The 23,579-nt window shown below is 43.4% G+C and overlaps 1 protein-coding gene across 1 annotated transcript in view; it reads left to right on the top strand.

Moving 5' to 3' along the window:
• LETM1 (leucine zipper and EF-hand containing transmembrane protein 1) overlaps positions 1–23,579 on the top strand; it is a 1,101,007-nt gene that overhangs the window by 725,063 nt on the left and 352,365 nt on the right. Inside the window, exon 11 of the mRNA XM_044062295.1 lies at positions 10,730–10,765. Within this exon, the coding sequence (XP_043918230.1) occupies positions 10,730–10,765 (36 nt within the window). The remainder of the gene's footprint in view (positions 1–10,729; positions 10,766–23,579) is intronic.

The following is a 23,579-nucleotide window of genomic DNA, read 5'->3' on the forward strand; positions in this document are numbered from 1 at the left end:
AACATACAACAGGTTAGTAACCATTCCTTAAAATGTGGCTATGATGCACTGGAGGCTTCATTTAGATCAGCCATGACTGGCACAGTGATAAGAAGACATGCATGGCTGAAGGAACAAGTCCTACCGGATCATGTTAAATCTAAGTTATTAGATGCTCCTATGGATAAGATCAGTTTGTTTGGTACACCTGCCCAGCAGGTTATGAAGAAAATGGAAGAAAAGGCAAAATCTGTTCAAACAGTTAAAGATTTCTTGCAGGTTCAGCCCCCAAGGTTTAGCAGGAACTGGCCTGCTAAAAATTGGTCCTTTCCTGACTCCACAAGATCCCAAAGGGGCAGGAATAGACGTTCCAGAGGCAGAAACCAACCCAGAGGAGGTGCCTACAGAGGACGACAGTGGCAAGGTAATAACAGAGGCACAGACTCAGCCACTACTACTACAACAGCACAATCACAGTGACTTAACTCTACATCCGCCTACCAGGGAACAAATAGCAGCTCCATTAGGCGGAAAATTAACCTTATTTTTGAAAAACTGGCAATACATCACAAAAGACAAGTGGATTTTGCAAACCATAGACCAAGGTTACCGGTTCCACTTTCACACTCTACCAGTCAAAGAGGAATCACGAAACCTGCCTCCAAATCAAAAAACAGAAGCTCTACAGCAGATAATGCAATTAGCAAAGATGAGAGCTGTGGAAAGAGTGCCAATAACAGAACAAGGCAAAGGATTTTACTCCAGACTATTCCTAGTTCCAAGAAAGGAAAAAGTTGGAGACCTATTCTCGACCTGTCCACCTTAAATACATACATCATTGTCCCAAAATTCAAAATGCTGACCCTACAGCAACTTCTTCCCATGCTGGGCAAGGAGTGTTGGCTGGTAACTCTAGATCTCAAGGAGGCATACCTGCACGTCCCCATTCGACCAATTTGCAGAAGATACCTCAGATTTCTTGCAGGATCAGAGCATTATCAATTCTCAGCATTGCCCTTTGGCTTATCTACTGCCCAGAGTATTCACAAAATGCCTGGCATCAGTAATCTTCACTGCAGACTACAGGAATACAAATTTATCCATACCTGGGCGACTGCCTGCTACAAGGGACAACAAAAGCAAGCTGACAACAGATTTACAAAGGGTCATTTACTTGCTACAAGCACTGGGATACACAGTCAATTTACAAAAGTCAAGGCTGATACCATCCCAAACAAGGACATTCCTGGGCTGAATCGGACACTGTAAAACAAATGGCATTCCTAACCGCAGAAAAACAAAAAGAACTCCCTCTTTACTTCTTGGCTCTAACAAAACAGAACAAGTTAACAGCAAGAAAAGTCCTTCAGGCATTGGGCTACATGGCATCATGCATAATCTTGGTTCCACATGCCAGACTACATATGAGAAAACTACAGTGGTACCTAAGGAATTTATGGTCCCAACACAGGCACAGCCTAGAAGCGGAAATTCCACTAATCCCATGCCTAAAACAGGAGTTCCTATGGTGGGCACAAGCATGCCAGTCAAACCCAGGCCTACCCTTTCACAGCTATCAAGTAAGCCAGACCATCACAACAGACGCCTCAGACCTAGGATAGGGGGGCTCACATGCGGGACAAATGCTAATGATTGTGTGACGCAATTGTGGGCCTTGGGATCAACTCCACCTGCACATCAACCTAAAAGAAATGCTGGCAGTAAAACTGGCAATCCAAAATTTCAGACCTTTTCTCAAAGAGGGCCATTTGATGATAAGGACAGACAACACCACAGTCATGTGGTACGTCAACAAGCAGGGAGGCACTCATTCATACCCCCTATGCAGAATGACTTTGGAGCTTTGGAACCTGGCACTCAGCTACAACATCCAGTTACAGGCAATATTTGTACCGGGAAAGGACAATACTCTAGCAGACATATTGAGCAGAACCACATCGGATGCCCACGAATGGATGCTACACCCGGACATCTTCAAGACCATCTCAAAGAAATGGGGAAGACCATAGATAGATCTATCCCTCTCAATCACCAGCTCAAAAATTCTGCACAAGGACATTCCACCCACTTGCATGGAAAGTGGATTAGCTCGCTCCTTCAGCTGGAAAGGTCTAACAGCATATGCATTTCCACCTCTTCCCTTGATACACAAGGTATTACTAAAATCAAGGAGGAACGTCCAAGGATAACCCTGATAGCTCCAAACTGGCCAAGACAACACTGGTACCCATTACTGAGGAGCATGTCTCGGGACAACATGTGGCCAATACCCTGATGCCTTTGATGTTAACTCAGAACAACTACAGCATCATGCATCCAAACCTAAAAACGTTGCAACTGACTGCATGGCACATCACATAGCAGCAACTAACCCAGAACTTTCCCAAAGGGTTAAAGACATTATCCTTGAAGCCGCAGACCTTCAACAAGAAGGAACTATGCAGGAAAATGGAAAAGGTTTGTCATTTGGAGCACTGAAAGAGGAAAAGATGTGTCAATTATAGATATGGCTAACATTTTGGAGTATCTGGCAGAGCTTCTACATACAGGCCTGTCCTATTCCTCCATCAAAATACATGCATCAGCTATTTCAGCAGAATACAGCTTTGATCCACCTGTCTTTTCACATCCTTTACTCAGGCAGTTCCTCAGAGGAATCAAGAATGTAAAACCTCCAAGGAAACCACCATTGCCAGCTTGGGATTTGAACTTTGTGCTAGAAAAATTGACACTGCACCTTTTGAACCAGCAGCTACAGCGGACCTACAGCATCTATCGTGGAAAACTGCTTTCCTACTGGCAATAACCTCAGCAAGGAGGGTCTCTGAACTTCAGGCCCTAATGGCGGTACAGCCCTTCCTAATCTTCCACCAAGATAGAGTGTCCATGAGGACTAATCCTACTTTTATGCCTAAGGTGATATCCAGAGTGTCTCTAAACCAGGCAATCCACCTACCTACCTTCTTTCCCAACCCACAAAACAGAGGGGAAAGAATGCTGCATTCCTTGGATGTACATAGACAGTTACGCTACTACCTGGACAGAACAAAAGTAGCAGAAAAACTGACCAGCTTTTTGTAGCCTATGCAACAGGAAAGGAAGGAAAAGCAATTTCCAAACAGACAATCTCCAAATGGATAGGAAATTGCATACGATTCTGTTACTCCTTCCATGGAAAACCAATTCCACAGAACATAAGGCCTCATTCTACAAGGGCAACAGCCACTACCACAGCCTTCCAGGTGAGGCAACCAAGGACATTATTGAGGCTACTTGGACCTCCGTGCATACATTTGCCAAGCATTATAACTTACCTTTGTACTCCAGATCCCGGCAGGGTTTGCCACTGCTGTGCTGCAAGGGATCCTAACCACACCATAATCTAAATTTTTTCCTCCTCCCTTAGTTGGCTATGGTATTCTACCCAGTTATGACTGCAAATGCATCCATGAAGGACATAGTACAGTTTTGTACCTACCATAAATGTAGATGTCGAACTGGATAGCATCTGCAGTCAGGATTACCCTCCCTCCTTCCCTCTGTGGTACTCCTAGGTATTTACCCTCTTAATAGCTAGCTAGTGGGGAGTCTCTTATGGTGTATTTGTTTGTATATATGTACATACATGCTTATTTTCTGAGTTTGCCTTCTATCCTTTTGGAAACATTGGCATTTATCCAAAAATTAGCCTTCCAGGAAGGGCATCTGGCATCTGGGGCAAGAAACACTGAAGAAAATGGCGTCGGCTGATGCCTTTATACCCGGAGACCAGCAGAGATGACGTCGGGTGAAGTGCGACATCAGCCGAAGCCGGACCCGGACTTTGGAATCCGGCCGACTGCAGGGCTGCCTGACGACAGGACAACCCAGTTGTTATGACTGCAGATGCTATCCAGTTCGGACATCTACATTTATGGTAGGTACAAAACTGTACTTTATGCATGGAGTATGACTGTTGGTGTTCGCAGCAATCTAGATCTGGGGATATAGAGCAATGCAGCATGGGATACCATCTTAGCCCAGCCAATGGAAAGACTTCGAGCTAGAAAAGTTTGGCCGAGTCGGAGCCGATATTCGACTCCTGAACCCACGGGTAAGAATGTGAGGCGAGATGGACTACATACATCGAATGTTATGGTGAGTACATAACTTCTTGATATACAGGATTTAATGCATTCTAATGAACAGGTTGGAAAGCATACTGTGCAATGTGATTTTGATTCACTAGAGGCTTCTTGCAGGGCTGCTGTCACTGGGTCTGTGCTTAGAAGGCATGCTTGGCTTAAGGAGCAATCTTTGCCAGATCATGTTAAAACTAAATGCTGGATGCTTCCTTAACTCAGGACCGTCTGTTTGGCGACAAAGCAGAAGAAGTTCTTAAAAGAATGGAGGAAAAAGCTAAATCGATGCAAACTGTTAAAGATTTCTTACAAGTGCAGCCTCCTAGATTTAGTAGACATTGGCCCTCAAACAATTGGTCCTTTCCTGCCTCTTCCAGGCCTTCTCAGTTCAAACCCAGAACCAGCAGAACACCCAGGCTTCAGTCCCAGGGTACGCACAGGGCAAAGCAGTGGGGGGGCTCCGACTTCCAAATCGGGGAGTAGTAAGACTCCCCCTATGGTAAGCTGTCAATTACTTAATTTTAAAACTTCTAAGCACTTCTCAACTGACTGCTCCTTTAGGGGGAGAGATTGCTGTGCAAATAAAAATTGGGAACTCATTAACCAGGACAAATGGGTTTTAAACATAGTTTCCCAAGGATACAGATTTCACTTCCACACGTTACCAATCCCAAACGGTTGGCCAGATCTACCCCCAAATCAGTGGGCAGAGGCTCAAAAGAAAGTACTCTCTCTTAAGATTAAAGGCTATTCAGACTGTACCAGAAGAGGAAAAGGGACAAGGTTTCTACTCAAGACTTTTCCTGCTACCCAGAAAGACAACTCATGGCGTCCTATCCTGGACCTGTCTATCCTAAACGCTTTTTTGGTGATTCAAAAATTCAAGATGCTAACTCTTCACCAGTTGCTTCCCATGATAGGTAAAGATGCCTGGTTGGCAACACTGGATTTAAAGGAAGCCTACCTGCACATTCCAGTCAGGGAATCTTGCAGAAAATACCTACGTTTCAAAGCAGGCTGCATGCACTATCAGTTCTCTGCACTACCCTTTGGCTTATCTACTGCGCACAGCATATTCACAAAGTGCCTAGCTCTAGTCATTGCATTTTGCAGGCAAAGAAGTATTCAAATATACCTGTACCTGGACGATTGTCTAATTCAGGCAGCAAGCCAGGACATACTTCTGCATCATCTGGCATTTGTACAAAAGGTGTTAACTTGTCTGGGGTACACCATAAACGAAAATAAATCACAGCTTGTACCCTGTCAACAAATTATATTCCTGGGAGCAAGCTTGAACAGAACTTCCCAGATAGCCTTCCTCACGCCAGAGAAACAAATTCACTTGACAACCTACTTCAAACTAGTGGCCACAAAACCTCTGCTTTCTGCAATGCAAATACGCAAGCCTTGGGGTTCATGGCCTTGTTCATTCTACTAATTCCATATGCAAGACTGCTTATGAGGAAATTACAATGATATCTAAAAAGTCTATGGTGTCAACATTCTCAGGATCTAGAAGCAATGATTCATATCATACCTTGCCTACGGTTAGAATTCCTTTGGTGGGCAGAGGCCTGCCACCAAAACAATGGACTACCATTCACTCTACCCCCTGCTGCCCAAACCCTAACAACAGATGCATCAGACTATGGATGGGGGGCTCACTTGCCAGGGAAGTGCATTCAGGGCAAACGGAACCCAAGTCAAATGCACCTGCATATCAATCAAAAAGAAATGTTAGCTGTACAGATTGCTCTGACAGCCTTCAGGGACCACATTCTTCCAAGACAATTAATGGTAAAGACTGACAACGCCACTGTTATGTGGTACATAAACAAGCAGGGGGGGTACCCATTCTTACCCTCTCTGCAGACTAGCCATGGCTCTGTGGAACATAACCTTGAGCTACCAGGTTCATCTACAGGCTCATTTCCTGCCAGGAAAACTAAATACACTGGCAGACGAACTAAGCAGAAATCTCATGGACCCACACGAGTGGAAACTGGAACTAAAGATTTTCAACATGTTGATCAACAAATGGGGGATCCCAGACCTAGACCTTTTTGCCTCCCCCCAGAACTACCAATTAGACAAATTCTGCACAATGACTCCCCACAAACAAGCTTGGAAAGCGGATGCTCTGTTCTTCAGCTGGAAAAATCTATCAGTTTGTCTTTCCTCCTCTGCCTCTCCTCTCCAAAGTACTACTAAAGATCAAACGGGACAACCCAAGGATGATACTGATTGCACCAGACTGGCCACACCAACACTGGTACCTCCTCTTGCGCAGTGTGTCACAGCTGGCTCCATGGCACCTACCTCAGACCCCTGCCCTGCTGTCTCAGCAGGACAGCCAGATTCTGCACCCCCAGCTTCAAACCCTGAGCCTGGCTAATTACCTAATATGTCCGTTACCAGCTCACAGTAAACAAGTGTTGGATGTCATTGTGGAGGCAAGGAGGCCTAGTACTAGAAAATCTTATGGTGAAAAATGGAAAAGATTCTGTGCCTGGAACCAAACTCAAGGGATGGCCACAGCAGCGCCCAGTTTACCTCAGATTCTTCAATACCTAACCGAGATGCTTCACAAGGGCATTTCCTTTTCCTCCAACAAAATTCATGCCTCAGCCATTTCAGCTCATTACAACACAGAACCACCCCTCTTTTCTCACCCACTGCTCAAGCAGTTCCTCAAAGGGGCCAAAAACTTAAGACCACCCAGGAGAGCCCCAACTCCAGCCTGTGACCTTAATTTTGTATTGGAAAAACTCACTCTTCCTCCTTTTGAGCCAGCTGCAACTGCAGAGTTAAAATTTCTTTCTTGGAAAACAGTTTTCCTTTTAGCAATCACTTCAGCAAGAAGGGTATCTGAATGGCAGTGGAGCCTTTCGTCATCTTTCATGCGGACAGGGTGTCCCTCAGGACCAATCCCTCTTTCATGCCCAAGGTGGTTTTCAGTGTGGTTCTTAATCAGTCCATTCATTTGTCAACCTTCTTTTCTAATCCACAGAACAAAGGGGAACGAATACTGCACTCCTTAGATGTGTACAGACAACTTAGATTTTACTTTGACAGGACTAAACCTCTAAGGAAATCTGAACAACTGCTGGCTGCATTTGCTGCAGGGGCAGAGGGGAAGGCTATTTCAAAGCAAACCATTTCTAAATGGATAGGCCATTGCATTCATTTCTGCTATAAACACCATGGAAAACCTATCCCACAGGGGATTAGACCCCATTCAACCAGGGTTGCATCTACCTCTACAGCCTTTCTCAGAGGTGTTCCTACCAGAGACATCCCAGAAGCTGCTACCTGGAGTTCTGTACATACTTTCACCAAGCATTACCATTTGCCAATTTTCTCTAAATCCAGAGCTGGCTTTGCCGCTGCAGTCTTGCAGGGCCTTATAGCTGGTCCTAATGCTATCTAAATTCCTCCTCCCATCCTTAGCTTTGGGAATCTGCCCAAATGTGATGACTGCAACAGTGAAACACAAAGAACATAGTACAGTTGTGTACACTTAACATAAATGTAGATGTTAGAGTGTGTTCACTGTTGCAGTCCTGGTTATCCTCATTCCAGCCCCTGACTTCTTTTGGCTATACCTTTATTCTCCTTTAGTATACTTAAAAGCTTTTTGGTGTATTTGCTTTTTTGTTGGAGGCATAACCTTGTATGTATATATATATATATATATATATATATATATATATATATATATATATATATATATATATATATGTAAGGCGGGCACCTGACATCTGGGGCAAGAAAAAGTGATGTAATGGCGTGTGCTGCATGCTTTATATCCCTGACTACCTGACGTCACGGAAGATGAGACAGCAACCGACGCATTACCCAAGACTTTGATAATCAGGCCGACTGACGGCTAGTGCAAGCAGATAACCCAAATGTGATGACTGCAACAGTGAATACACTCGAACATCTACATTTATGGTAAGTGTACACAACTGTACTTTTCCAAGCAAACCATATCTATCCAAAATGATCATCTTTTGCTGTACAGCCCCTGGCAGAAGGCTTCCCTTCCCAGTAAACGCACACTCCAATAGGGCAGTGTCCTCCTTTGGAGCTTTTTTTCAAGGGCCTGGATACAGCTGCCATTTTAGAAGCAGCTACATGGTCCTCTGTCCATACCTTCACCAAACACTACAAGTTGGGCATTTTTACTAGGGCCAGAGCAGGGTTACCAGAACCATTATTCATGGGTTTGTGGAAAATGCTTCTGTTCCTCCTCCCAAATCTTAATGCAGGAACTTTTGCACTCTCCCTTGTGTTTTGAATACAGCAGCATATGAATCGAAGGACACAGTAGTGTTGTGTATAATCTTACTGTAACTTTAAATGTCCTTTTCTGTATGCTGCTGTATAGTTTCCCACCCTGCCTTCCCCCTGACACTTGCCTGACTCCTGAGTATCCGGGCTCTGTAGTCACTGATTCCAGTGGCATTCAGTTCTGAGGTAGGTGCATGCTGATGTCTGTTTTGTACTAGGCATCTGTTTATGGCCGACATCCGCGGGACATCACATGCACCCTAGCGGTAGCATCTGTCTTTTGTAAAATGGCTGGACGTTTGAGAGTCGACCAGAGGCGGACTCCCTTGTGTTATGAATACAGCCGTATATAGAAGAGAAGGACATCTAAAGTTATGGTAAGATTTTACACAGCAACACTTTCTTTCTAGGTAGATGGGTAGTCAGGTAGTTAGGTAGATTTATTGTAGTCATGTCATCCTTTTTCCCTTCTACTTCTTTTTGTATGACTTTCGTTAGTGTGTTGTACCTTGTAGTTGTTTCTGTGGTTAAGTAGTGTTAGTGAGATGAAAATGGGTTTTAAAAAGTGCATTTCCTGTGGGCACAAGTTGCCCTCCCAGGATGCACACTTAAAATATGCCTGTTTGTGTTTGGAACATCTGAATTCTGGATGCTGCATTTTGAGAGTTTTGCCACTAGGGCTATCAATGAGTATAGGTTCAAGTTAGTGATGAAAGGGCTTCTACCCTCTGGCTGTTCTGCTTCTTTCTCTGGGGTGCCCCCCTGACTCTCAAAACTGGGTCCGAAAAGTCCTGACCGTCCCCAAATTTTTCAAGATCGTGTCTCCATCTCCAAGCATACAATGCCCCTTAGTTAAAGGGGCACCTTCAGGTAGGGCAGCTTCCCCTTTTTCTCCGAGCAGTCTACCTCTTTGGTTGCTGGAGTCATGACCATCACCTCTTTGGTTCAGAGCCTCTCTGGCTTGGATCCTGCATGTAGCACATTCCTGTCATAGACCTTTTAAGCCCTCCTTGGTGGCGCCTTCTGTCCAGTCATCGAGGTCAGTGGGCAGCACCAAAACCTGTGATCTGGAGCTACTGATGAGGTCCTTTTTGCAGACACAGATGCAATTAGGCCTTATCCCCTCAGGTCCGGGTCCAGCCTTCTGGGTTTCTCCCTCGACCCTCTTTGATCCCCAAGGTCTTTGAGTATGGCTGAACTTTCACCTTCCAGGTTAGATACAATGGCGTGGCTATCTTTGGTTCCTTCCTTTTCCTTGGTAGCCTTGACCCTGACTTGTTTGTGGTTGTCAGGACCTTTTGAGATGTGGTGTTGAAGCTGGAGTTGCTGAGTTGGGGTCGACAGTTCCTGGTTCGGGATTGTTGCTTCCATTCAGGGCTTCAACTTTGGACGGCCTGGAGCTGATCTCAACATCAGGTCTAGGTGCAGCTCCCTCGGGTTTGGGGATTTCTTTGATACCCTTAGGTTCCAGGCCCCTCTGAACTGAGAGGTCTGCCTCTGCCTCTGACATTGTAGAAAGGATGCTGTCCTTGAGGGAGAGTGTCTGATTTCTCCTGATGGCACCTCCTCCCATTTTTCATCATTATCTGCAGCCAGTTGTCAGTCTGCTAGGGGACAGCCTATGTCAGCCATCTTCCAGTCTTCCCCTGTGGCAGGGTTTACTGACTTTTCCCCTTCTCCCTGGCTTTGTCAAAATGGGAGGTTTCTGAGAAGATAAATTGTAAGAGGAAACATTTGGATTCCCTGGAGGTATTTCTTACTGAGGATAATGACCTCAAGGAAGGAGAGGGTTCTCCTACGTCTCTGCACAATGATGTCTCTTTTGTCAGTTTATTGGAGATAATCCACCAGTGTGGACACTGGACCATCAAAGTTTGTCTGGAGGAGTCAGTATTTCTGGTGGCCTTTGGGATAGGCCCATCCATGCCTTGGGTAGTTCCCCCCTCCAGATGCCCTTATAGACCTGGTATCCTGGAAGGCGTGGAAGGAATGTAACACAATGAACCCCATCCGTAGAAAGCAGGATAAGGTTCTTGCCCACTCCCCAAGACAGGCCTCATTGAACTAAGGATCCAACCATCGATGCCATTGTGGTGGCAGCAGCCATCAAGAAGGAGATTTATGAGGAGAGCTCCTCAATTCACTCCCTGAATAGAGAGTATTGGGTGTTGGTACAATTAGGAAAGCATTCCTATGCCTCAGCTACTTTTGCAGTGAGAATACTTAATTAGTTATCTCACTTGACAAGGCTTTAATGGGGCATTTATGTCTGAAGTGTCAAGACACACCAGTCTGCAGATACTCAGAAGCAGCTGGAGACTCTGTTGTCTACCCTGGTTTCCATTGTCAATGTATTTATGACTTATCCTGAATGCTGCATATGGGGTATCTCAAACAGCAGGCTCCAGAATTGTCATACAGCACCATGCTTGTATGTTTTTGTTTAATTTCATGGACTCTTTAAGGTGTCCTTCATCAGTGCTCCTTTTGATGGGTTCTTCTTGTTAGGGCCCAAGGTCAGAGACACACTAATGAGGAAGAGAACAAGATGGGAAGACTCTGTCCACTATTGCAATACACTTCTCAACCCACTAGTGGAACTTTTCAAGGAATCAGAAGGGGGTAAGCATCTTTTTTTCAGAAACTCACAGTTCTGTTCTCAGGCCATTCCTCTAGAGGATTTCTCTATGGGTGGGGAGGGAAAATTATAACGGATGCTGCCCATGGGACTTGTGGTATGCAGAATCAGGACTTTCATGGGGCTTTTTCTGGTGGGTCCTTTCAGCAGTCTTGAAGGGTTGCCCAGGCTGCTTTCCTCTGGAGGCAGTCAGGGGTCATCTAGTGCTCCACTGAAAGGCTTGGGAGGTCATCACTTTGAACAGCTGGGTGTCGAGTCATATCGAGAGGCCATTACTTTCTCTTTTTAGAAGTTCCAAATTGTCACTCCAGATGTTCCACCCAATCAGAAACCTTATATAGTGGCAGAACTGCTCATAAATCAAGTCTTTCAGGAGATCCCATCAGACCAGATAGGATCCATGGTCTACTCCAGGTTCGTTTTAGTTACAAAGAAAACAAAGGATCCCAGACCATCTCTGGATTTAAACATGCTAAACCAGTTCATAAAAAGACCAAGTTCCGGATGGTCATGGTGCAGTCCATCTTACCTTTCCTGAGGACAATAAGTAAAGTAAAGAACAGCAAAGCTCACATTTGCGCTTTTCGCCCCTTGCCTGTAACTAGTCTAGTCCAGATGCAGATTTGCTGTATCCAGGACTGTATGTAAACTTCTGAGCCCGCCGAGCCTTTCTGTGTTGGAGGGAAGCCTTCTAGCTTATCAGTGGGAGTGGTAAGCACTAGGTAGCCTATCTACCACAAGAGGAGTGGTTTCTGGCCCAGAAATTGTAGTTTATTGGCCTTTGGGCAGTTTTTCCTTCTCTTTCAACTTTCTGGTGCAAAAGCCCGTGTTTGTGCTCATTTCCCACCTTTCCTGTAACTAGTCTAGTCCAGATACAGATTTGCTGTATCCAGGACTGTTTGTAAGCTTCTGAGCATTGTCAAAGTCTGCTCTTCAATTTTTTTCCTTAGATCTACTAGTTCTCTCCTCTCCTGCACTTTTACTAGCTTATTAATCTAGCAATTTACCAGACTTCTTGTAGCAATTATTGTAGCACAGAAAAGTGCTACCAGCACTAAACGTTCTACAAGGAAACAGCTCCAGTACTTATTAATTCCCACCCCTCCAGGCATGTCTAAAGGTCAGTTCCCTGTGCTTTCTTCTGTTAACCTGGTGAACTTGGGCATCCTGAGGCAATGTAGCAACTGCCTCATGTACACTGACAACCCTCTCCTCTTACCTCCCAACACTCAGACTTGCGAGAGATGCATTTATATATCCAAATTGGAAGCCACGCACTCTCCAGCCAAGACTGGAATAGTTGGTCAAGAGGAGAAGGTCAACACTTGTACCACATCACATGGAACACACACCAGCACTGCCTTTACATAAAAACACAAACCACACACCCACCTTCGCTGATGCTCTCAATAAAAATCTACCCTAACAGCAGAGACCTCCAAGGCAGAAACGCACTCAACCACCGCAACACAACACTAATCATGAGACACATAACTCTCCTAAACAGTGTGCCACTCAACCAAAGCCCCTAAGGCAAAACAACACGCCCAACACACTAGTCATAGGTGACTCGATAGTGAGGCACACTGATGTCCCACTCACTAGGTTGAAAGCAACAGTCAGCTACCTGTCAGGCGCTAGGATCTGCCACATAACGCACGCACTCATGTCCTTCAACAACAGGTGCAAATATGAACCTGTCATTGTACATGTGGGTGTAAATGACCCGAGATGTACCTCCCTGGACTACATGAAAAGAGACATGGAGGAGCTTTTGGATTATGTAGCCCAGGCGGGTATGACCCTAGCCCTGAGCAGCATCCTACCATCACCCAGAATGATACCATAGTACAAGCAGAAAATCACTGATTTCAACAGTTGGATAAGTTTCTGGTGTCATTCTAAGGGGGATCCAGTATCTGTCTGCCTGGGATAACATGACTGACAGACATTGATGCTTTGCCAGAGATGGCCTGCATCTGTCACCCCTGGGCTTCCGGATACTGCCCAAGGGTCTTGCCATCCCTATAGTGCCTTTTTTAGGCGGTGTTTTAAAGACCAAATTACTACCATGACAGCTACAAACAAATGCAATCTGAGGGTCATGCTGCTCAATGCTAGAAGTCTAAATCTCAAAATGCACTTGCTCGAAGCATTCCTTAAAATTGAGAACATCGACATGTGTGCTGTAACAAGAAACCTGGTTCATGGCAGCAGAAAGCACCCCTTCACTACCAGGCTATAACTCCTTCCACAACGTTTGGCCCCAGAACTTGGACCGAAGCTCTAAAGGCGGTGGTGTTTCCATATTCATAAAGGATGCGCACACCTCCAGACTGGTAGCCCAACATAACACATCTGAGATACTTCAGGTACAGCTAACATTGGATAAGGCAGTGATTCAGGTTGTAGCCTGCTATAGGTCCCCAACCATGTCCCAAGACTCTCACTCCATATTCCTAAGCACCTTGGAGAATATTAAGGTCCAACCTAACACTCTCATACTGGGCGACTTCAACTACCTCTCCATTAAATGGGAAAACTACTCCTGTACCAATACAATTGCCCAACATTTCATGGAATTCATTAATTCCAATACCCTGGACCAACTTATTCTTACCCCCCACTAGAGGTAGCAACATCCTTGACCTGGTTATTACTAACATGGGCAACCATTGCTCTACACCAATAGTCAACTCCTCCCTGGTTAGATCCGACCACAAACTAATCAGCTTAAAAATCCCCCCCCCCCCCCCCCACACACACACACACACACACACACACACACACAAAGGTAACCACCATGAAAAACTTCTCCAAAGATGACTTTGGGTTCCTAAAAACAGGGTGGCTAACTTCACTGCACCCATGCAAATGGAGATCATTCGCATGACTGCCGAATCATACACCCAATGCACTATATGAACACATACACAAATGCATGGATTTTGCCATACCCAACAAAACCAAGATGCTGTCATCCAAAAAAAGGAAGCCAATCTGGTGGTCCCCTGCCAATAAACAAACTCTACAACAGAAGGAGGAAACTGATGCGGAATAAGGTTGAAGTCCCAAGACTGGAAAAACTCCCTTATCAGCCTCAACAAAAAGTTGAGATCCCTCATCAAATCCTCTAAAGCTAGCTTTGAAAACAGAATTGCAGCAGATAGTAAAGAGAACCACAAGGCCTTCTATAGTTATGTAAAGAATCTGCACGACAATACCCAGATTTACTCTGAGTTGCTGCACAATGGTGCCTTCTATACCGAGCCAACAGATATTGCCAATATACTGGCTGACAGATTCAGTGCCAACTTAACCCCCCCCCCCCCAAGGGACCAGTCACAATACCAGTAGATTGCCAGGCACCCAGTAATACTGCTGCACAGGTTAAAACAGCACTGTCCAAGGCCAAGAATACAGCTTCTCTGGGACCTAACAATATCCCTGGCTGTATTCTATATGAACTACAGAGTGAACTGGCACCTCACTTGTGCCCTCTGTTCAATCACAGCCTCACCTCAGGCTTTGTCCTTACCAAATGGCGCACTGCTGCAGTCATCCCTCTCCATAAAGGTGGAGTGACTACAGACCCTGGGAACTATGTCCCCATTAGCCTGAGTAGTCTGATATGCAAAGCTGTGGAACGCAACATCGTGGACGTAATAAACCAGGATATAGAGAATCTCCAAACTCTGGATCCCATACAGTTTGGTTTTGTGAAAGGTAGATAATGCCTGCTCAACTTGGTCAACTTCTTTGAGTCAGTCACTAGAACGTTGCATGAAGGCAAGGTGGTTCATACAGCCTACCTTGATCTGGCCAAGGCCTTTGATACCATTCCCCACTCAGGAATCCTAGAAAAACTCACTAAGCTAAGCATCAACCCCTATATCACTAGGTAGGTTGCAAACTAGCTCACAGGTAGAACCCACAGTGTGAAAGTAGCTGACTTCAAGTCAGACAGCCGACCAGTCATGAGTGGAGTCCCACAGGCTTTGGTCCTGGGTCCTCCCCTGCTTGGTATCTACTTATCTGAAGGCCAACACGAAGGGACTCTAGCTGACAAAGTTTGCAGACGATTGCAAGTTGGGAGCTATTATTAACTCCCCAAGTGATGTTGACATCCTACAGAAAGGCCTCAGTGAGACCAACGACTGGTGTCAGAACCATGGCCTTAAGCTCAATGCCAAAAAATGTGTCATCATCCCCTTTGGGAAAAACCCAGTTCCCATGAATTATCACATCGATGGTATTTCACTGAACACAGAAGGTGTTATAAGAGATCTGGGAACACAGGTTGACAGTAACCTCTCTTTTGACCACTACATTGCCGCTGTGGTCAGAAAGTCCTATGTTCAGCAAGAAAAGAACACTGTCAGGGTAAGGTATCACCTCCCAAAAAAAAGCACAAATCCAAAATCAGAAGAGGATGATACTCCACAGCAAACAAAGCAAAACCAGATGAATGAAAAGACAAGTCCTTTATTCTAATAAGTAAGCGCTTTCACGTTGCTTGGAACGCTTCATCAGACTTCAAGTCCTATGTGGCACATCTCATTACTAAGGGTTTTGCATCCAAGAAGAAAGAGGTCATTGTCTCCCTCTTCTCTTCCCTCATTAAGCCAGTCATTGAGTACAATGCCCCATTTGGCTTGTACCTCACTAAACACCTGCAACAACTGGAGAGGCTGCAAATGTACCTCACAAAGAAGATCCTATGCCTTAAACATTTGTCCTATATGGACAGACTAAAAAAACTCCAACTATTGTCTGTCTCATATTGCCTACTTAGAGGCGATCTCTGCTTGATTTACAAAGCCATGTCTGACCCAGCTCTGTTAGAAATGCTACATCTGAAGAAATCCCAATCCCTCCGCACCACACGCTCCAGAGACCTCAACCTCATCACCACAATCAGCAGAGCATGCTGGAGGGACGGGTTCATAACCCAGAGACTGCCCATGCTATGGAATAGACTTTCCATACATGTCAAGCAGAGCACCTCACTGGCCCTCTTGAAGAGAAATCTTGATGAGTGGATGGGAAATAGAAAATTCACCCCAGGGAATCACTCCAGTGGCTTTACTCGACAGAGGCACTGGGAACTAAGGTCGGGTAGTACAATGGCCAGCGTAATCCTATGGGCTAGGCTTGCAAAGGCTCCAGGGCCATTAGCTTAGTGCACACCTATGAAGGCTACCATGGCTCGTAGCATGCATTTTATTAAAAAATAAAATAAAACAAATGTGTTAAAATGGATAAGCGCTTTTGTGTTAAATAAATGTTTCATCAGGTCAGTTCATATAACCAACCATAAGACCTTTTTAAAAAGCCTCTTTCCAGTCATAATAAATATAAAAAACAAGTAACCAATCAAAAATCAATGATTCAACCTATGCCCCTGGTTTTTATTTTATTTATTGGCCTCATCTATAGCATAGGCTTTCGATTGCTGGTTGACCGTCTCTTCCTCCTTGTACACAGTTGTTTTTACGGTTCACAGCATAACATGGCTGGTGGCACTTGCGTTGAGTTGGATTATAATCCATCTAATGTCACATTGCAGCACAAATGGTCAAAAATGATTTGTTTAATAAACAACCCTCTTTTGGATTTTTCCTTTGAACTGTCTGATAGAATTCCACAGTAAGAACCTAAACATTACAATAATTTTCTGATCACTATGATTAGAACATAATTTATATAAATTAGAGGTTACAATGAAAATGCCTCTATCTGGAGGGTTTCCTGCATTATAAGATAGTTCCGAGAGGCATGTGAGTGCTATGTATGCCCACCTACAGTGAGTCCCACCCAAATCTACTTATGAAATGGCAACAACTAAATATTGACTTGAGTTTTAATTATATTAAATTGGTCTTAGAGTATTTTAAGCCCATTGAAGATGAACTTGTGCAAACAGTTGAATCAGCCCAGAGAGACGTTGCAAATCATTTCTTGGCTGATGGAGTTACTCAAGTGTTAGATACTATTTACACAAATGTGTCTGCTTTTGAACTGAAACTACAACAAACTAAACACAAAAACTTGAAAGGGACGTTAGAGATTTTTGTTTAGGACACATTTTTGTGTGGCCCAAGCAGAAAGAGCAAAGAACGGAGTTATCTGACACGCCCCCCAACACAGTCTTCCCTCAGTGAAGTCTGAGCTGTTGAATGGCAACAGAACCAGCTCTAATGTTAATACTAATGCTTTTGATCAGCCGAAAGCTGGTTCAGATAAGGAACATGAATTGGACCTCCCAAATGAGTCCCCCACTAGTACTTTGTCGACAGTGAATGGGATGAATTATGAGGTCACTGGGGCCCGATCCAAAAGCACTTCCTCCCAGAATTCTACCTTTACCAGTGAAGTTGAGATCCATGCAAATGTCACGTTCCACCAGCAGAGGGCACATGAAAAGAAAATATTCAGCAGAACTCCAAAGAGAAACCAGGAGTGCTCGTTGTTAACAACTTGGTGATTAATTTATCTAACTACAGTTTAAGGCCTGAAGACCTCTCTGTATTGAATAAGGCATTATCATACATTCCAGTGACCTCCTCAAAAGTATGTGATGTTTTACTTGACTTGAGATTATTTACTAGCAATGTCAGCCTCAAGTTGTTATTTGATAACAATTGTATTAACAATGAACGAGGTTTTAGGAAACCAAGTATCTTTACCCCTCAGCTACCTTCTAATGTAGACATGTTTGTTAAGGTGTGCGAGGAGGATATTTACCATTTGTTACATAGAACACTCCAGAAATGTTTTTACAATCTAACGATTGATGAACAGCAAGCTCTGGAAATCTTAGGAATAATTACACTATTTTTATTAATGAATATGACTGACCATCATCAGCATATGCATTATTTGTTAACTGAGGGAGAGGCGTATATTAAAATTACCAAATTATTTATAGAGAATAGCGAAACTGATACATGATACACTTTGAGTTATTAATGTCTAGAGTAATAGATGAACATATTTATGAATATCTGCATGTTGTATATCCTGTATTACTAGTCATTAAGGGGTTGCCCAAAATTCATAAAGAGTCTCAAAACCCTCCCATGCGTCCAGATGTAACGGGATGTGGTTGGGGCGACTGAACTTGTCTGTTTTCATTGAAGAAAAGTTGAAAAACATTCATTCTTTAGAACCAGCTGTACTGAAATACACAAATCATTTTTAAATGATTTGTATGAGTATATGAATGCAGTTGACAGAATGAGTGGATGGTTACTAGTGACTCTTGATGTTAAAAATGTATTTACTGTCAATCCTAATGACTTTGGCATAGAAGCAGTGAGAGACATATTGGTCAGGAAAAGTGAATATATGAATAACACTGTAATGGTCATCTGTTCTTTACTAGAGTTGTTTTTGGAAAATAATGTGTTTACATATGAGAATAACATATTTATAGAGATGAGGTGTTGCAATGGGCACCCCATGTGCAAATTCATATGCAAATGTGGTTATGAATAACTGGGAGGACAAATTCATTTTAAGTACTAACCCCTACAGTGGATGTATGAAATTTTATCACTGTTTTGTTGACAATGTCTTCCTCCTTTGGTCTGGCACAGAACAAAATTTGCATGATTTTGTTATGTATTTGGAGACTACACAAACTTTTCGATGTTTACTATGAATGCCTCTCATCATAGCATTGATTTTCCAGATGTACGTCTTATTATGGATTTGTCAGATGTAATTAATACATTTGTACCATAAAGATTATTGGAGGAATAGTTTTAGCTCATGGAAGCATACACCTGAGACACAACTATCCTAATACTGTTAAAGGACAATTTATGAGAGTTTCCAGATTATGTACGTGTGATGATGACTTTGTTAGAAATATGGATCTGCTGAGTTAACAATTTTTAGGGAGAGGATATAAAAGAATGTCCTTGGATTGAGCTGAGGTTGAACCACTGAATAAAAGAAATACCTTAGGCAAACAATTTTATTCTTGTGCTAACAAGCATATACAGACTATATATCCACATAATGTTTCCACTGACTGCAAAGTGGGGTTCACCACTAGATATACGAATTATGTAAGTTATGTTTGTGGCATTATACATAAGCATTGGAAACTGTTGACAAGAAAACAGCAGTTATTGTTGGAGATCTACCAAGGTTCCTTTTTAAGAATTGTAATAATTTAAAAGAACTGCTCTGGCAGAACAGTAACCATTTTAACCTATTGAGAGGGTTGTAGGCTGGGTACTTATGCTTGTCGGTCTTGTAGAGCATGGCCTGTAATTTCTAAACAGCAGATTTTTAAACACCCACGATGCAAATTTATATTTAAACCAAAAAGATATGCAGATTGTCAAACAGCACATCTCTATTTAGCTACTTGTGACACGTCTATTTTTATGTTGGGGAAGACAAAAAGTTGAAGGACAGAATACTAAGACATCTGCAGAATATTAGTTCTATGGACCTGTGAAATGCATTAGCTAAACATATAAATGAAAATAAGGGGCACAAATTTTCATTTAGGGTATTGCAATGCATTTATGAAAGTGTTAGAGGAGGAGATCTGAATATTCGTACTGAGAAGGCTGAACTGCAGTGGACATTGAGATTGCAAGCAGATAAATATCTGGGATTGAATGGAAATGTACACTTAAAGCCATCCTTTAAAGGACATAGGTTGAATCACTGATTTTGGTTACTTGTTTTTTAGATTTATTATGATTGGATAAAGGCATTTTAAAAGGTCTTAGGGATGGTTATATGAACTGATCTGATGAAGCGTTTATTTAACGTGAAAGCGCTTATCCATTTTAACATATTTGTTTTATTTTATTTGTAATAAAGTGCATTGTTATAAGCCATGGTAGCCTTGCTAGGTTTTATTTTATTTATTGGCCTTGTCTACAGCATAGCCTTTCAGTTGTTGGTTGACTCTCTCTTGCTCCTTATCTACCTCCCCTGAGGAATGATGATTGGATGTGCTTGACAGACCTCAGGGATGCTTACCATCACATCAAGATAGACCGGCATTCCTGGAGGTTTTTTCGATTATGGCCGGGGGTCAGTCATTACCAATTCAGGGTCCTGCCATTTGGTCTCACAACAGCACCCCGCGTGTTTACCAAATGCATGTCAGTGGTCACAGCCTGACTACAGTTGCAGGGATTTCAGGTCTTCCCATACCTGGACGATTCGCTCCTTATTGCTTTCATAACGGCATTGCTGATCTTGACCAGAGAAGCCCTACTGTCTGTGCAACAACTTGGGCATCATAGCCAGGGATTTCAGGTCTTCCCATACCTGGACGATTTGCTCCTTACTGCTTTCACAACGGCATTGCTGATCTTGACCAGAGAAGCCCTACTCTCTGTGCAACAACTTGGGCATCATAGTCAGTTATTCAAAGTCAAGCCTTCAGCCTGTTCAAGTTCTAGATTTAATAGGGTGTCATTTTGACACAGTCCACCAAATCGCCAGGATTCCAAGCTCTAGCGTTTTTGGTCTTTGGGCTTAGGCCCTGTCTCTGCTTGTGACTCTGAAACCACTGGCACATGCAGTTATGAAGCTTCTGGGTCATATGGCAGCGTCAGTTAAGTTAGTACCTTTAGCTAAATATCACGAGTCTGGCTGTTCAGTGGTCCTTTCTTACTCAGGGTTTGGATTTCTCTGTACGGTTAATGAAAGTGTTACAAACAGATTCAGTGGTGTTTGTAGTTTCCCTTGGTAACCAAATAGAGACCATTTGTAATTCCTTCCCCTACAGCCATGGTCACAATGGGCACCTCCCTTCTGGGGTGGAGGGAGCATTTTGAAGGGTGAATGGTTCAAGAAGGGTCCTGGTCTTCCGCAGCGGCCTACATTCACATCAACATTCTGGAGATGAGGGCAATCCTCCTTACATTTTCAGGATACTCTTCCCTCAAATGTGATTGCGATACAGACCGACAATAACAGACATACATTGTTTGCCTTCTGGTATCTCAACAAAGAGGGGGAACACATTCTTATCCTCTTTGGTGAGAGGCTGAGAGAGATTGCCAGTGTGCGACATCTTCTTAGCGGTTTTTGGTGGCAACACACATCCCGGGGAAGTCCAGCATTCTGCCCGACAACCTCAGTAAGAGCATTTTGTTGCTTAAGAGTGGTCCCTAAGTTTGTCAGTGGCAGCTTGAATTTTTTGACATTGCGGCACTCCTGTTTGCCTCCTTGTCTAACACCAAATACAGCAGTTGTTACGCCATTGTTCCCCTTTCCAGATAGTCACCCAGGGATGCTGTGGTGCTTGCTTGGACTCGGGACTTTTTTACACTTATCCCCAAGTACACTTGATGGTAACGTTTCTACAGAGAACAGCACGCTACAGAGCTACAGTGATCATCATTACTCCCTTTTGGCCTCCTCAGATGCGGTTTTCCTTCTTTTGTCCTTTTCTGAAGCAACCCTCCTCCCCAAGTTATGGATCCCATTCCGGAATTTCTTTCTTATGCAGCAGGTCTGGATCCCCCCAATCTTCAGTCCCTGAAGTTGACAGCATGGTTCCTCTATTCCCTTTTTGGTCAGAAATCCCAGGTTTTGCAGGTGGTTTTCCATATATTGTTTTCTTATCGGACAGAAAAGTGTATTCCAGTAAGTGGAAAAAGTTTGCCCTGTTGGCGGAGGCTCAGGGATGCTACCCCTTTTCTGTCTCTTTGAAATCCAGTTTGGATTTTCTAACAGAGTTGTTTTGTTCAAGTTCTAGTTTTTCCACTCTTAGAAATAGCTGCTAACTCCACTTTAACTTTCACATTGGCAAAGATGATGTGCTTTTGGCCTCTCTCGGAGGCCTTCTCAAAGACATTTTTCTACTCCATTCCCCAGTATGAGATCCATTTCCTCCCTGGGATCTGCTCTTTGTTCTACAGGTCCTTACAGACCCTCCATTTGAACCTTCATTTACTTCGGACCTGACGTTATTGTCTTGGAAAACTGTTTTTGGTAGCGGTTACCTCTGCAAGAAGGATTTCAGAGTTGCAAGTGCTTGATTCTTCACTCCCTTATTTTGTGTTCCACAAAGACAAGAGTGTCTCTTCTTAAGAACCCTTCCTTTCCGTCTAAGGTAGCCTCCACGAATAACTTTGAGTTTGATTTACCTTCCTGTATTTTCTTCCAGTTTCTCCAACAAAGGTGAAGACCTCTTGCATTGTTTGGATATACATAGGCAACTGCGATTCTGTCTGGACTGTACCAAAACTTTCAGGACATCCAGTCAGTTGTTTATCTTCTTTACAGAATCCAGACTGCGCTTTCTTGTGTCTAAAGTAACTTTATTCAAGCAGCTGTCAGATTGTATTTTGTTTGCTTATGCTTTGAAAGACAAGACTCTTCTACACAAGCCTAAGGGGCATTCAGTAAGGGCTATGTCTGCTTCTACAGCTTTCCTTTCTAGAGTACCAGTGGATGATATTTGTGCAGCTGGTACTTGGCTGGGTAACCACACATTTGTGTCGCATTACAAGCTGGATATTGAGTCTAGATCCTGGGCTTCATTTGGTTCCACTGGGTTGCAGAATATCCTTCCTTAGTTCCTCCTGAGGGATGTTTCTGGCTGGGACTGTGTCCCACAGGTTGAAGTCTGACAGAGGCAACAACATCAGATATGAAAGTCATGTACTCACCATAATGATAGATCCATGTTGTCTGCCTCTGTCTGGTTCAACCATCCTGCCCCTTACCTTCTTATTGACTTGGTGGTTGTTTCCTCCTGAGATGACTGGACATAGGAGGTGGTGGTTGTTCCCACCATCTGGAGTCTTGCTTTCTCCTTGGTTGTCGTATCTCAATTTATGGAAGGTTCATTAACAGAATTATATGTTTTTTCATTTTGATTTCTTTCATGGGACAATCTCTATCTGGAGAATTGATGGAAGAGCGGGGAATTATGGTTAAGGGAGGCAGAGCAAAATGAGCTAAACCCTTTAGAACTGGCTGGTGTCTGATCTGAGTCAAATCTGAAGTCTCACAGGTTTAACCAGATAGAGACCTACAACAAGGATCTATCATTATGTTGAGTACATAACTTTCATTTCAATACCCTGTCAATAAGTTATTCCAACATTTTAATGAGGAAAAGTGGGATGACTGTGTACATAATCTTAAAGAATTAGGAGTCCATACTTCCAAGTATGTTAATGGGGTTATATCACTTAAACACTCAAGGGATTTTGTCTCCTTAACTGCCTTAATCACATGTTTATGGAACACTTCTGATATGTTGCTGAGATTAACCCTCCTATGAGTTTTCCCATTCCTTAATTTCTTGTAAAAGACATGGAAATTCCTACTTTAGCAATTGAGAAGGTTCACCAAACTGCAGTAGAATGTAGGTCCAAAGGCATAAAAAAAGTTTGAGACACACACTGCCTTATTATAATATTCTGTAATGAGGGAGTGCAGTTTCACCTAAACAATATGGAAGGACTAGTAGTTCCCAGTGGATTCTGAGTTTACCACCTTCCATAAGAAGTTAATTATAAGCC

The sequence above is a fragment of the Protopterus annectens genome, chromosome 2.part1 (genome assembly GCF_019279795.1).
Source record: "Protopterus annectens isolate FY-2018-M chromosome 2.part1, PAN1.0, whole genome shotgun sequence".
Taxonomy (NCBI): domain Eukaryota; kingdom Metazoa; phylum Chordata; order Ceratodontiformes; family Protopteridae; genus Protopterus; species Protopterus annectens.